The sequence below is a fragment of the Armigeres subalbatus genome, chromosome 2 (assembly GCF_024139115.2).
Source record: "Armigeres subalbatus isolate Guangzhou_Male chromosome 2, GZ_Asu_2, whole genome shotgun sequence".
Taxonomy (NCBI): domain Eukaryota; kingdom Metazoa; phylum Arthropoda; class Insecta; order Diptera; family Culicidae; genus Armigeres; species Armigeres subalbatus.
Genome location: NC_085140.1, coordinates 248,210,086 through 248,225,443, shown reverse-complemented (window position 1 = coordinate 248,225,443; position 15,358 = coordinate 248,210,086). Strand labels below are relative to the sequence as shown.

The 15,358-nt window shown below is 39.7% G+C and overlaps 1 protein-coding gene across 1 annotated transcript in view; it reads left to right on the top strand.

Annotated features, from left to right (window-relative positions):
• Positions 1 to 15,358, top strand: part of LOC134212048 (uncharacterized) — a 472,480-nt gene that overhangs the window by 259,564 nt on the left and 197,558 nt on the right. The window contains 2 exon segments of the mRNA XM_062689549.1: positions 8,631 to 8,844; positions 8,948 to 9,049. Of these exon segments, the coding sequence (XP_062545533.1) occupies positions 8,631 to 8,844; positions 8,948 to 9,049 (316 nt within the window).

The window sequence follows — 15,358 nt, the reverse complement described above, 5'->3', positions numbered from 1 at the left end:
AGCCAAATGTTTGCCACGCTGTATAGGATGAAGAAGATTTTTTTTCTGTGAAGTCAACAAGGGTGTGCTAATTAGATTCCACTAAGTTCTATGGGTTGCAGAAAGGACACATTTTTTTTAATCAAGAACGTTTAATCTGTCTAACTCATTAAGAAATAATGAATAAATTATTAAACTTGCCGACGATATAGAAGAAAATCCAATATTCCTGACACTTAATAACAGAACTGCAGATTTTTGTTAATTGCATCTTGAAAAAAATGATCAAACTCCCATATGTTTTGAGAAAAATCTAGGCGTTTGAAGTACAGGCTCGTCGCTTCAAAACCATTCAAGTCTTTTGTATTATAGACTACGGCAATAAGACCTGGAAAAATATTTCCAGCATGTAAACTGGAGTAAAATGCATCCCGGAGCAAAACGACCTCTTTGGCGTTTTTAGCGGTGTTCCAGATTTCCAAGAATGTTTACTGCTCAGTTGGTAGTTCGAGATCCAAACTACATGCACTGTAGTAAAAACTCAGGAAAAATTGCAGAAAATATTCAAAACGGTCGTTCCATGCGCGCTTTAGGTCTATGATATTCTCAGTTTTTGAGCTGAGGGATATCCGGAACGATTTGTGATCAATTGGATCTGTCGCATAAAAACTGCGGCATGAAAATGAGTAATTTTTTCATGGCGCTTGGTGCGTTTTAGGAAACTCCATGGTGAATTCCAAGGGGAATTCCAAGGAGAATTCTAAGGGGAATCCAAGGGGAATTCCAAGGGAAATTCAGATGGGAATTCCAAGAAGAATTCCGAAGGGAATGCCGAGGAGAATTTCTTAGGGAATTTCGAGGGGAATGCCGAAGGAAATTTCAAGGGGAATTCCTAAGGGAATTCCTAGGGTAATTCCTAGGGGAATTACTAGCGCGAGCCACACATATCAGATAAAAATGGTTCAACAACAGTTGTGACAGAATCCGGTCCCATATAAGTTGCAGTAACCTATGAACATTATTGCTGCTAGGAGGGAATTCGAGGAATTCAAGGGGAATTCTTTGGAAATTCTTTGGGAATTCCTAGGAGAATTCAGAGGAATTCTAGGGAATTTCAGGGATTTCAAGGGAATTCGAGGGGAATTCCAAGAAATTCAAGGAATTCGAGGAATTCAAGAGGGAATTACGAAAGGAATATAAGTGAAATTCCGAGCGGAATTCCAATTGGAATTCCTAGGGGAATTCCAAGTGGATTTCCAAGGGAATTCCAAGTGGAATTTCAAGGAGAATTCCAAGTGGAGTTCCAAGGGGAATTCCAAGGGAAATTCGAGGAATTCTGGGAAATTCTGAAATTCCTAGAATTCAAGGAAAATTCGAGGAATTCTAGGAGAATTCTAAAAAAATTCTAGGGGAATTCAAGGGAAATTCGAGGAATTCTAGGAGAATTCGAGGAATTCTGAGAAATTCGAGAAATTCGAGGAAAATTCAGGAGAATTCGAGAATTCGAGAAATTCAAGGGAAATTCCGAGAGGAATTCCGAGGAGATTCTCAGTTTTTGAGTTGAGGGATATCCGGAACGATTTGTGATCAATTGGATCTGTCGCATGAAAAATGCGGCATAAAAATGAGTAATTTTATCATGGCGCTTGGTGCGTTTTAGGGAATTCCATGGTGAATTCCAAGGGGAATTCCAAGGAGAATTCTAAGGGGAATCCAAGGGAGAATTCCGAGGGGAATTCAGAAGTCCCAAGGGGAATTTAGAAGGGAATTCCAAGGGTAATTCCGAGGGAAATTCAGAGGGGAATTCCAAGGAGAATTCCTAAGGGAATTCCTAGCGCGAGCAGCACATATCAGACAAAAATGGTTCCAGCAACTTGATTGTGACAGAATCCGGTCCCATATAAGTTGCAGTAACTTATGTGGAACATGTGTGCTGCTAGGGGAATTCTAGGAAATTCTAAGAATTCCTGAAGAATTCCTAGGAATTCAAGGAATTCAAAGGAATTCAAGGAATTCGAGGAATTTCAATAGAATTCTTTGGGGAATTCTTTGGGGAATTCCTAAGAGAATTCCGAGCGAGGAACGATTTGCGATAGCGCGTAGCAAGCAACACGAAGCAAGATCATCTCTGAATGATAAATAAACAAAGAAGAAGGAAGGAGGAGAAGAAAGAAGAAAGAAACGAAAAAGGAATAGGGAAGAAGGAAGAAGCCAGATTGAAGAAGCTAGGAGGAAGAAGGAAGAATCAGAAGGGAAGAAGGAAAAAGAAAAAAAAGTAGAAGGAATAAAAAATAAGAAGAAAGAAAGAAGGAATAAAAAATAAGAAATAAGGAATCAGGAAGAAGGAAGAAGAAAAAAGGAAAAAGGGAAAATGAGAAATAAGGAATCAGGAAGAAGGAAGAAGGAAAAAGAAGAAGGTGTAAAAAATAAGAAGGAAGAAGGGAGGAGGAAGAAGGAACAAGGGAGAAAGAAGAAGAAAAATGGAAGAAAGAAGAAAGAAGAAGGAAGAATGAAGAAGGAAAAAGGATGAAGGAAGATGGAAGAAGAAAGATGGAAGCAGGAAGAAGGAAGGTGAAGATTCAAGAAGGAGGAAAGAAGGAAGAAGGAAGAAGGAAGAAAGAAAAAGGAAAGAAGAAGGAAGCATGAAGAAGGAAGAAAGAAGAAGGAAGAATGGCGTTTGGTCAAATGCCAAATGGCCTGACACAATTGCCTAAAATACGAAAACCGTTTCGGTTTTGAAAAAACGAAAAATATAGAAAAATGGTTCACTGCATCTCGCCTATCGATGCTCGAATGTTTCTACATTGACAGTGATTCTATCACAAACGCCCGAATGACACTCGCCCGAATTCCATTCGCCCGAATGTAACAGTCGCCCGAATTCCATTCGCCCGAAAAGACCAAACGCCCGAAAAGACCATTCACCCAGAATGGACCACTCGCCCGAATGGACCGTTCGCCCGAATGGACCATTCGCTTGAATAGGTCATATATATCTCCAGATTCTATACATGTTATTTTTTCTAATCATATTTAAAAAAAAATATGCCAATAACCTGGAATATATGAACGTTCCAGTTTGTCTTGTTTTTCATTCTTTTCTGCTATTTTAGATGTCTTCTTAGCCTGTGGTCAGTGGTCGCATTTCTTTCTTCTAGTTGTAACTGTTTTGGAACGCTGTAAAACGAAGGACTTCCTCGTTTCAAAAGCGTATTCCACTTATTGTGCCTCCCTATTATGTTATTGGAAGTTCGAGGAATACTGTTTAGGGTATTTTCATAGACCGACCATAGTGAAGGGGAGAAAAGTGGGTCTCTAGTGGTCTTTTTGTGCGTTGATTGGCGACCATTCACATGAGTCCACTACGTTAGGCATAAGTACGTTAGTCATGATGGACGTTACGCATTACGGACGTTAAGGATAATGTACGTTAGGCATAATGGTTGTCTGGCATAATTCTGTCTTCTTTATGTCATAGGCTGTTCTTTGGGTCATTTATGTATAACGGGTACACTCCATTCACATAATACTTGCTTACATAGAAAAAAATTACGTTTCTTCGGGCAAGATTTTCGAACCTCCTTGAATGCCTTTGTTATATCTTAACATGAAAAAAGTGCTAAGGTAACAAACTTTTTATAGGCAAGTTGAAGTCTGTATTTTGTAATCCTTCCCGTATGCCGATTGTAATCCCGATCACTAATGTTTTCTAAAAACAAAACTTTGGTTGATCCCAAATCCTAAAATCCAAAATCCCAAATCCTAAAATCCAATAGTATATACTCTGGATCTAACGTATATTGATAAATTTCGTTCCATTAATGAACAAAAGGCTGTATCATACGCTCCCGTGTTTTAGCATTAATACCAAGGGAACGAATCGACGGTATTGACCTTCGCTTACAGTTCCGTGAATTGTGAACACTTGAGCAAATTGTTGTGGAGCAGTTGAGTATGTTCCGTCAATTATCCAAATCTTGGCTTGTGCTTACAACACTGAATGATGTGTTGAAGGAAATAGCAAGATCGTCCCATCATTACCATGGATAGTCGATCGCAAGAAAGGTTCTGCGTCCAATGTTGTCATATAGCATCTGTCGAAATGCACATATATATCGTCACATTCTGATGGTTATAAGGGTACATCACGTCGTCACCGGCGTTATATTATACGACGTATCTCGTTTTTGCTTATCTTAAAAACGAATTTTGCTTGAACCTTAATACTTAGGGAAGAAATCATGTCTTCAATACATTTAGAAAGAACAATGTATGAAGAAAAGAAGGGCGAATTCCTAGTTGCTCCCTTATTATTGGTGTAAATAAATACCCTTGCAACGTTATTTTTCGCGACAGCTCTAATTATTAGATTTTGATTCATTTCAAGATGCTTGTGGACCGGTGTAGGTGACCAGCAAACATAAAACATATTTTAATATCTGATTCTCTCAACAATGCTGAGCGATTGAGACTGACTTTTTTTCTATGTGAATGGATTGCAAGAACAGTGATGAGTAGAAGTACGAGACACTGAAGACGACCACACAGTTATGAATTAAGAAATACGTATCTGCAAAAGATATCCATGAAAATAACTGGTGGAATTAAATGGAAGTACTTAATTCGTCTTAAACGGTTGAATACATTCCACTAAAAGAGCTTAATATTTTATTTATAATCAATGTTAAATGGTGCTTTACACATCAGGAAAGTGTTCTGCCGGATTTTGGTCCCTGTGCCCTGGGAAAAAAAAATGCGGGCCGGATTCCCGAGGTGTGAAGCTACATTAAAGCATTTTATGCATACATATATATAGAAATCAAGTCATTATTTAAATATTATGAAAAAGAAAGTACTTAACATCGTTATTTTTCTAATTATTTCACACATAAACGAAACGAATATTTAGATACATGTGAGAGACGTTTACAACAAAATATGAGATAAGTAGCAAATAAAATATACTATTTCTTTTTACTAGTCACAAAAAATCTTTTCATCAAGTAAGGTGAAGAGTTTATTCAGGCATATAGTCTATTCGGGCGAATGATCCATTCAGGCGAATGGTCTTTTCGGGCGAGTGGTCCATTCGGGCGAATGGTCTTTTCGGGCGTTTGGTCTTTTCGGGCGTTTGGTCTATTCGGGCGAATAAAATTCGGGCGTTTGTCATTCGGGCGAATGGAATTCGGGCGAGTGTCATTCGGGCGTTTGTGATAGAACCTTGACAGTACCTCCCATACAGTTAGTTATAGATGCTGGAAAATTGTGATTGGGGTCAGGAAACCCAATACGATCGCGCAAAAAACGCCATAACTCGAGCATCGCAGGTTACGTTCTGCTAGTTTTCCAATAATTGTAGATCCATGAGGAAGGCCAAGACCAAGGGCTGAAACGTAGAAACCAAACCAACGTGTCGTTTCAATTTTTGTGTGACTGAAAAGCCACTAATCCCAAAGTAATTTTTAAATTCAATTTTCAACAATAATTACTCCATTCTAGAAAATTAGTTCCGGAATGATGTTTTGTTTACACTTTTTGAGTTGTTAGTGTGAACTACGGCGCGCTGAATCCCTGAGATGTTAGCCACCATTCGTTCTTCTTCTCGGCGATCCTTTTGAGTTCATTTTCCCAAAGCTTTTGCGTTTACTTCCTTCTGTTGCTAATTATTGCCCACCGGTTCTTGCAGATCCATGTGATCTCCAGAAGTACCTGCATGCGAAACTTCCATGCCGCGAAATTCTAGCGGCAACGACACTGATTTGTCCTTCGCCTTATCACTCGATGATACCAATCACTCCGAAATAGAAGGAGTTAGACGCAGCAATGGCCAACATCTTCAGGTTGTTAAGAATTCGAATGAACAAACACTTTAGTAAACCAGAAAAGGAAGACCTCAGAGATGTGTTGGGTAAGCTTGACCTAGACCAAGCAAGATCATGGTCCTTGTGTATAATTTCTTAAAACGAATCAATGTCTTTGTCTGAACCCCCTGTCTCTTGTAAGGCCATGTCCACCTTGTTCCCACCCGCTTCGCTCGAAAAATCGTTTGTTTGTATCATTACAGTTTATCCCTGTCCTGTCTACACCTCGTCAATCAGCAATGAACGTGCCACAACATCACCACCTAGGCCCCATCCCATCCATATTTTTTTTCTTGTACTCCTTAATCTCGACCAAGCCGCGAGTCTTTCGGCTCCCCAAGACTAATATTATACATTAAGATGACAACCATGATTGCAAAATCCATAAAATAACGGCTCCGTAATGCCTGATGGCGCTTGAGCCTTGAAATAAAGATAAGTTAAAAAAAACACTTTAGTAACGCGGTCAACTCAACGCTGGAGAATATGATTGATACCATCAGAGTAGATCCCTGAAAGAGTGATCATTGTAATTCCCACATGAACTTTTAATCTTGGTTCTAAGAAATCCCCTGCTCTGATTTCCAGCAGGATTCTTGATCCGTCAAGACGAGCCATCCACGGGTTAAAAAAAATTCTTGATCCAGGATGAAAATTTAAAAAGGAATATCAGCCCTTTTTCCTACAATCTTAGATTGGGCTTGAGATGAAGTTGAAGACCAAATCACCGAAGTAGTGTTACGCCAGTTACCGGGAGGCTTCCTATAGGAGTAATAACTATCACTGGAAAAATCATCAACCTATAAATCTGAATGAAACTTCATCCTTTCAAAGTTATTCTTTTAGATATTTAGCATCAAGAAGGAATATCCGGGTTGATCATAGAGAAATTACATTTTGTCAGGGTTAATTCCCAGCAACATGTTACCGAACTAAGATTTCCAAGATAAGTCTTCAGCATCGCAAGATCCAAGCTTCTGGTGCTTTATTGAAGGATAGTTAACCTGTCAAATCTACCTCAAAATAACCAGGGGTGACATTGCGCATCTCGAATCGAATCACTCGATTCGTACGTTTTTGCATTCGTTTCGAAAAAAGTGCGGCATTATGTATTTCGTTCGAGTTCATTCAGTCGCAGTACAAGATTTCGAATGGTGCTGTACTAGCTTAATCGAGTATGTTCTGTCAAACGAAATGTAAACAGAGAGAATAAGAGATAACTGTCTCCGTGTTTAGTGTGCCGACCGCTCGAGAGACATCCTTCAGCGCATGGCGAATGCGAGTAAACAGAGAGAATAAGGGATAATTTCATCTGCGTGTAGCATGTTGCCTGTTGAAAAGGCATCCTTCAGGACATGAATTGGCAGTTAATTTATAAACGAGCAAATTGTGCTCAATGACTATAAAAAGCAATATTATTTATTGAGCTGTTGCAAAATGGTTTGGAAATTGATATATTTTTACGACACAAATGATAAGTTTTATGTTTATTCGAGTTTATGCCAAAGATCCAATGTTGAGTTAAATAATTTAAAACTGAAGAATGATTCGATAATAAATTACTTTGATGTTTCAATGTGTTTTAGTTAAATGTACTTGGGTCATCTCTTGCGCGTTTTTTATTTAACTCAACTGTTTTACGTAGATTTTGGAATATACACGTTTTTACGCAGATTTCGGGATAATAGAGATTGCATATTATCTGCAGACATGGAAACTATAAAAATAGCTATACTAATGACATTCTTTCCTTCAAGTTACAATAATTAAACATTTATTTTCTTCCCATAGAGAAATAATAACAAATATAATGAAAAACTTGCATTAAGAAATGACCCTCGAACAACATTCGAAAGCTATAAAGGTCACGAGTGTTTTTCATTCGACTTGAGTCGTTTTTCAGTGTGCTATCGAGTTTCCATTATGCCAAAACATCTCGTTATTCTTGTACTTCCTCGAGCATACTCGAACGATGAGTCGTTTTCGAGATTGAATCGAAAGCCGTAATGCCAAACATGTTCGACTCGATAGAATTACGTTCGAATCGAGATGCGCAATGCCACCCCAGTATTTTTACAGTACTATCGTCATGACATACACGCAAAAAAAGCGTTCATGAATTCGTGAACTAACGAGTTCACGGTGTATTTTTTCAGGAACAACAGTCACGGATTCGGGAATACAGTCACGTTTTCTGGAACGTCCTGGAAAACGTGACTGGTGTTCCCGAATCCATGAATTAAATCACGGTGTATTTTTACTGGTTCACGAATTCGGGAACGCTTTTTTTGCGTGTAGCATAACGCTTCTCCTCAATCATAAATCATTATGCAAATTACGTGATTGATTGCTTCCGGAACCTCTGAAACTCATAAGAAACGATAATTCTCGTTTATAGAGTACACTCGTGTTTTTCACAAAAGCCACTTTCACAGCCACTGGGACGACGTCAGGGAAACATTTGTAATATCAGCACAGTCAATGCCGGGCGACAACAAAAAGAAAGTTACAAACTTCTGATGAATTCTTTAAAAATAATCAAGTGATCAATAACACTTCAATAACTTCCTGTGACCTAAAATTAAAGGAACAACTGGATACTCTCTGTGCATGTGCTAAGACAAGACAAGCCAAGTTAGTATGTACTTGGTAATTTTATGTAATCCTAACGACATGTTTCGGTTTTTTATTTATTTAAAAGCTGTTAGCTACACTTTTCGACTTAAACCACACATCAACAAGTTTCTAATTCTAACCTTTATTTATTTTCTTTTTTCATCCAATCTACAGACGAGTGCCCAGTACTCGGCGTCCCGAAAGAACGTCGGCATATTCGGACTAAAGCACGAGGTGTTTTTTCTGAACCTCGAGGATGGCTACTTCGGTTGCCAGGTCAACGAATCCACAGACTATCTGCAGCTGTACGAGCTGTCCAAACTGTGTGATGGCACATCGGATTGCTACATGGGCTCCGATGAGCTTAGAAATAAGTTAAAATGTACAAGTAAGTACCCTGCCGACGACGCTCAATTGCCCCCTCGAAGAACGGCCACGCTAATCACTTCCTTATTTTCCGTTCCCCAATCGGTGCGGATTCTCGATTTCAGATGATTGTGATAAAGATGGCACGGCGTGCTCGAACGGAGTGTGCCTTGAAGGCCTGTGCCATTGTAATGATGGCTTTGGAGGTTGCAATTGTCAAGTTCCAGGTAAGCAGCATTTTTAACCAGCCTCGGATCCGAAACAATCAGCGCGCTTGAATGGGTGATTGCTTCGGACGACCGATGGCCGCTTAGTGGAATCAAAAGGAGCATTGGTTCTTCTCCGTTTATCGCATGTGAACGATCAACAATCACCAGCATCATCACCATCTTCTTATTTTCTGCTGCATAGGATGAAAAAGTTGCATTCTTCCCATGAAATGTGGCCTGCTGCACGAAAAGAAAGCCTTTTGCATTCGAAACGCGCAACCTTGTCCGCCATCGACAAAGAAAAGTACATTATTAACCCTTGTCCGAGGCAATCGTATTTGTTCTAGTGCTTCCCCGTGATCTCCGTCCGCCGTTTCGCGACTCAAGAGAATTCTTCCCAGTCACTGCCACTTGCGACTCAAGAAGAATAACAAAATAATTTATTGTAGCACAACCTTCACCACCGCGCCCGTTGCCCTCTAAAGGAGTGTGGTGTCGTCCATCGACCAGCCCAGGTCCCGTTACGAATTGTATCTCATTGTAACACTGTCTGGGCGAGTTCAAACCCTATCATCAATAATACACGCTTCATGCCGAGCAGAACAAGTAGCATTAGAGCACCAGTAAATAACCGAAACCTCCCCTTGAATGGCCTCCCGCTTTGGTGGAACTGACACCCACCAGAGCTATGGATTCGACTTGGTAGAGTGCGACGGCTACATCATTATCAAGCCAGGATTAGCATGGCCTGCAGGGGTTTTCAATGCGGGGAAAAGTTAATAGAATTTTTGTTCTAAGCGCTACAAAATTGAGCTATGAACGTCTTTCTTTGCACTTTGTTATCTTTTTTTATTGACACACATTAAATCTCATTTGAACCGCTTATGAAAAACTATCTCCCTTTGAAGACCTCTGGGTATCGAAAAATTAAAAGGAATCCGTTGAAAATGATGCGCTGCGCAAGCAAACCCTGAGGTAAGAAAGGGCGTGCTCATTCTGTCGTGATCGCACCTCCAACCGTGATTTGGAGAAATTCTCTTCACCTTCCCAAAGCCTCCCGAAGGTCCATCTGTGCATCTACCTGGGCCTGCAAGTCACTAACAGAGTTTGTTTAGCCTGCGCCGGAGCGAAGAAAATAGGTAAATTAGTACCCTTTTCCACCACCATGGCTGTGCCTTTTCACCCTTCCGCGGAAATCCTTTACAACACTTCCAAACAGCCAGAACAGAGTACCAACTGGTTGGAAATGCTATGGGTCACGGTTGTCGACGTTGTCGTCGTCGTCGATGGTGCACCGATTTGAAGAGAAAGGTGTTTCCCGTTTCTGGTACGGTACCATCGCGGGGGAATCTTGAACCGAATGACGATGCTGACGGTGCTACCAGAATCGTGATCAGCATTCTAAGCGGACACCACCGCGCAAAGCTAACTGTTCCAATGTGATACAAATTAATATGCTGATCCATCGTCCGCCCCACTGCCGTAATAGAATTTCGTTGGGTACTTCCTTCTTCGGAGGCTATCTCTGGGTTGGCCGGCAGCGGATGGGAGGATCCCATGGTAGAATTCTTTCACCGAAGAACCGTTACCGGGTGCGCGCAAATGACCGAGCTTTGATGGATGGCATTTCGACGGGCACGACCGTGGAATTGCTTTGGGTGCATTACCAATGATTGGAGCAATGGGAAGAATTTGAACGGGCGGTGATGCGAGAAAATTATATGGCGTACTGTTTATTTGATCAGGTTTGGTCAATTTTAGTGTTGATAGTGACTGTTTAATTCTATTTCATTATTTTATTATTATGGGAAAAGCCAAACGATTTCAGACTACAAATAGATTTTAAGAAAACATATGTAGAGGTCTGAGTTTTCAAGCAGTTTTCAAGCAGAAACCAACGCGATTTCCTATAGTTTGATATAGGTTTCTTTCGAACAACGTCTCAATTATCCTTGTCCGTATTCCAAACTGTTTACATGGCTTGCAGTATCTGCAAGGGTTGCTGACCTAGATTTTTATTTCAAAAATGCTTGAATGAACTTTCATTGTTAAATTCAACTTTCATGTTTGTAAAATAAAGTATATCGAAAAGATAGGCTATGACAAACATAAAATTAAACTGATAAGTTGGAAAACTGCAACAAAAACCGCAATTCTGTAATTATAATACAACTGAAATACAAAACATTGAAAAATTCGACATCACTGCAATCATATCGTTACGTATACACACAAGTAATAGTGTGCGTATTTTATGTAGGAAACAGTATTATTGATATAGGTACAGGCATAGGATTAACACTATTCTTGAATGTTACTGAAATAGGTGCATGGCGGTGATGATGTTTTTTAGCTAAATACTTCTATAATGTGGTAAAAATTTCATTTTTGAAGTTACCAAATAGTTTTCAATTAAAAATTAAGTGAGCCGAGCATAATTATTCTCACGTTTTTTGTTTATTGGGTGAGAAATCAATACATTTCATATGCGCATTGGCTTATTGTTATTGATATAGGAACAGATACCCTATATCAAACATTTCAATTTTGGTTGAAATATGGCTGTGTAATTGTAAATTTGTATTACCTTTGTCAATGAATTTGCAATATGTGTTTCAACCTTTTTAGATCACATTTTTGCTCTATTTAATACGTTAATTAATATTTCTAACTGTCTTGCATTTATTTTCGCTTGCAACAGCACAGTATTTTACCCTTCGTCACGTCGCGATTACTAACCGAGCTCAGCGTCGGCAGCAAAAGCACGTGGGTAACTTGTCAAAATAAATCAAAACAAACGGCAAAGAAAATGCGGGAGCAGTGCAAGGATCTTCCGCATGCGTTACACTTATGCGAACGGTGAACAAAAAATGTCAATTCAAAAGGCATTCCATGTAACTATCTCACTCTTTCATCGACCGACAATTTCAACGTCGATTAGATGGACCGGCGATTTCAAACCATCGGGTCCAGTGAATTCAAGACTCAAGAACGTACAATAATACCGCAAAAAAATAATGATTTTCATTAAATAACTTTCACTTCCTATGATTTATTATGAATGACTTCTAAGTACCTGTAAAGAATTCTGTAAGCATTTTTGACAAGAAATAAAGGGTACCGTTCACGCATTTTGCCTTTCCAAGGCATAAACAGTATCTTTGCTAGCCCCAGGGGGTACTTCGGACAAAAAAGCGTAATGGCGGACTTAGTACAATTCCAATCAAAACATATTGATAATGTTTTGATAATTGTGTATTTTTTTATTTCAAAACTTTGTCTTGTACACGGACAAAAATGAAAAAGCTTTTTAGCTTATTATTTATGACTTTCTAAATATTTTCAACTTTTAATCTTTCCAGAGATTAAATATTAGATTTATTTTAGGCATTGAAATATTATTATTATTGTCTTTATTTCAGAGGCTTTCAGCCCTAGGCTGGCTCACCTCTTATGGCATTGAAATACTTTTTTGAATTATAATCACTAAATTGATTTTCAAGTCTTCATTACTAGTTTTGAGACTTGAAGAAGATATAATTTTTACTTGTTCCATATTTGGGAGCTGCCATTGCGTAAGTTTTTTCAAAGCTTATAATTTTATAATTAAAGAAAGAAGTGTATCGTGGTGTTTTTCATGGTCTAGATGCTTCATAAATGAAGATAACGATTGACAGCAACTGGACGAATGGAAGATACAGGACGACGCTGGAGAATCGTCGGTTTTCGTCTTTCGAACAGGTAGACTTAAATTTTCTTTTTAGCGAACCCTTTTTTTTACCGGAGGTTTTTCATCGCCACTTCCACAGGTTGAAATTCGTTATCCTGGTACAGCTACATAATTGCCAGTTCCAACAAACTAACAAGAATTTCAGCAGTTTCGTCATCGCTCATTCTGGAGCTGCAACGCAATATTAAGGACCAACACCATCATGCTACCCTTTTCACCGAGCTTTTCACCGCACCGCAACATCAATTTTGATGTGCAATGGATTCAATAAAAAAAATGATTAAATTAATACAGTGGCGTAGCCAGAAAATTGGTCTGGGGGGGGTTTTCCGAACATTTTTTTTTTCGAAAAAAAAAATTCTTCTGAAAATTTTGTCTCTGGGGGGGGTTTTATGCCCAAAACCACCCCCCTGGCTACGCCACTGAATTAATATCCTCCGAGTTTCATGCTGATTCCACAATGATTGAAATGTCAAATTATTTTTATTTTGTTCTGTAAAAAAACGCTTTGCAGAATAAAACGTATTTAATTTTCATTAGATAAATATTGAATAATAATTTCAATGATTAAATTTAAATTAATCATTCACAGCTTATTATCATTTTAAGCATTGTAATGAGTGGATAGACCGAATATGGTGTTAGATTAAAATTTAATATTTTTAGCTTTTTTATTTTTATCCGTGTACATAATATGCATAGCGATCAGTAAATCAAACCCAAATGAACTCTGACCTCCACAACCAAGGGATACGGAACAAAAGATCAAACGAACTCACAAATAAAAGAAATCTTTTGTGCAATTTACCTGACGAAACAAAATGTTGAAGAATATGTTAAGAATATGCTTCTTATCTAAAATCTAGAATTTAAAGGTTCGGAAACCTTCATTTGAGAGGCATGAAGGCTTTTTTTCCGACAAGCTCGGTAATTTCGTTTCAAGATGATTAAAAGCATCAATCTACCCTTCTTGGAAGCATTCTTCCAAGCTGCTCGAAGTACGTCTTTCAAGTTGCTTGGCCAACTTCTTTCAAGAGGGCGTGAGGATTTCTTTCAAGAAAGCCTGAAAGCCTCGTTTTAAGAGACCCAGAGGCCTTCTTTCAAAAGGCTCGGAAGGTTCTTTTCAAAAAGCTCGAAGGCTCCCTTTAGGAGCTCGTGAGCCTACTTCTAAGAACCTTCTTTTCAAGAGGCTCGGAAGCCTCTTTTCAAAAGCCCGGAAGCCTTTTTTCAAGAAGCCGGAAAGCCTTCTTTCAAGAGGTTCGGAAGCCTCGTTTTAAGGAGCCCGGACGCCTTATTTCAAGAGCCTTGAGAGCCTTGTTTTAAAAGGCCGAAAGCCTTCTTGGAAAAGCTCAAAAGGCTTTTTTCAAGAGGCTCCGGAAGTTCCCTTCAAGAGGCTCGGAAATGGCTTGGAAGCCTCCTTTCAAGCAATCCGGAAGCCTTCTTTCAAGAGGCCCGGAAGCATCCTTTCAAGAGGCCCGAAAGCTTCCTTTCATAAGGCCCGGAAGCCTCGTTTTAAGGCCACTCCTCACGGAATTCAAACTCAAAAGTACTCACGTTTTCAAGGACACACCATTTAATACGGAAGCAACGCACAACTATCATTTTTGTTTTTTCACACATGCTTGCGATTCAGCAAAGCAGAAATGATAAAAATGACAGTTGTGCGTTCCCTCCGTATTGAGTGGTGTGCCCTTGGAAACGCGAGCTCTTCTGGGTCTGGGTTCCATGAGGAGTGTCCTTAATGGGCCCGGACGCCTTCTTTCAAGAGGCTTGGGAGGCTCCTTATAATAGGTCGAAAGCCTTCTTGCAAAAAGCTCAAAAGGCTCTTTTTAAGAGGCTTGAGAGGCTTTTGAGGCTTTTATGAAGCTCGGAAACCTCCTTTCAAAGGGCTCGGAAGCCTCCTTTCAAGTGGCTCGTTAACCTTCTTTCAAGGGGCTCGGAAATCTTCTTTCAAGAGACCCGGAGGCCTCTTTTCAAAAGGTCCGGAAGCCTCGTTTTAAGTGGCCTGGTCGCCTTCTTTCAAGAGGCTTGGGAGCCTCCGTTTAAGAGGTCGGAAGCCTTTTTGCAAAAAGCTCAAAAGGCTCTTTTCAAGTGGCTCGGGAAGTTCCTTTTAAGAAGCTCGGAAGCCTCCTTTCAAGGAGCTCGGAAGTCTTCTTTCAAGTGGCTCGAAAACCTCCTTTCAAGGGACTCGGAAGTCTTCTTTGAAGAGGCCCGGAAGCTTCTTTTCAAAAGACCCGGAAGCCTCGTTTTAAGTGGTCTGGTTGCCTCCTTTTAAAAGGTATGGGAGCCTCGTTTTAAGAGGTCGAAGCCTTCTTGCAAAAAGCTCAAAAGACTCTTTTCAAGAGGCTCGGGAAGCTCCATTTAAGAGGCTGACAAACCTCCTTTCAAGGGGTTCAGAAGCCTTCTTTCAAGTGACTCGGAAGCCTCCTTTCAAGTGGTTCGGAAGCCATCTTTCAAGAGACTCGGAAGCCACCTTCCAAGAGGTTCGGATGCGTCGTTTCCAGAAGTTCGGAAACCTGCTTTCAAGTGGTTCGGAAGCCTCATTTCAAGCCTCATTCAAAATTGCATTTTTCTAAATCCGTTACTTTACTTCCACA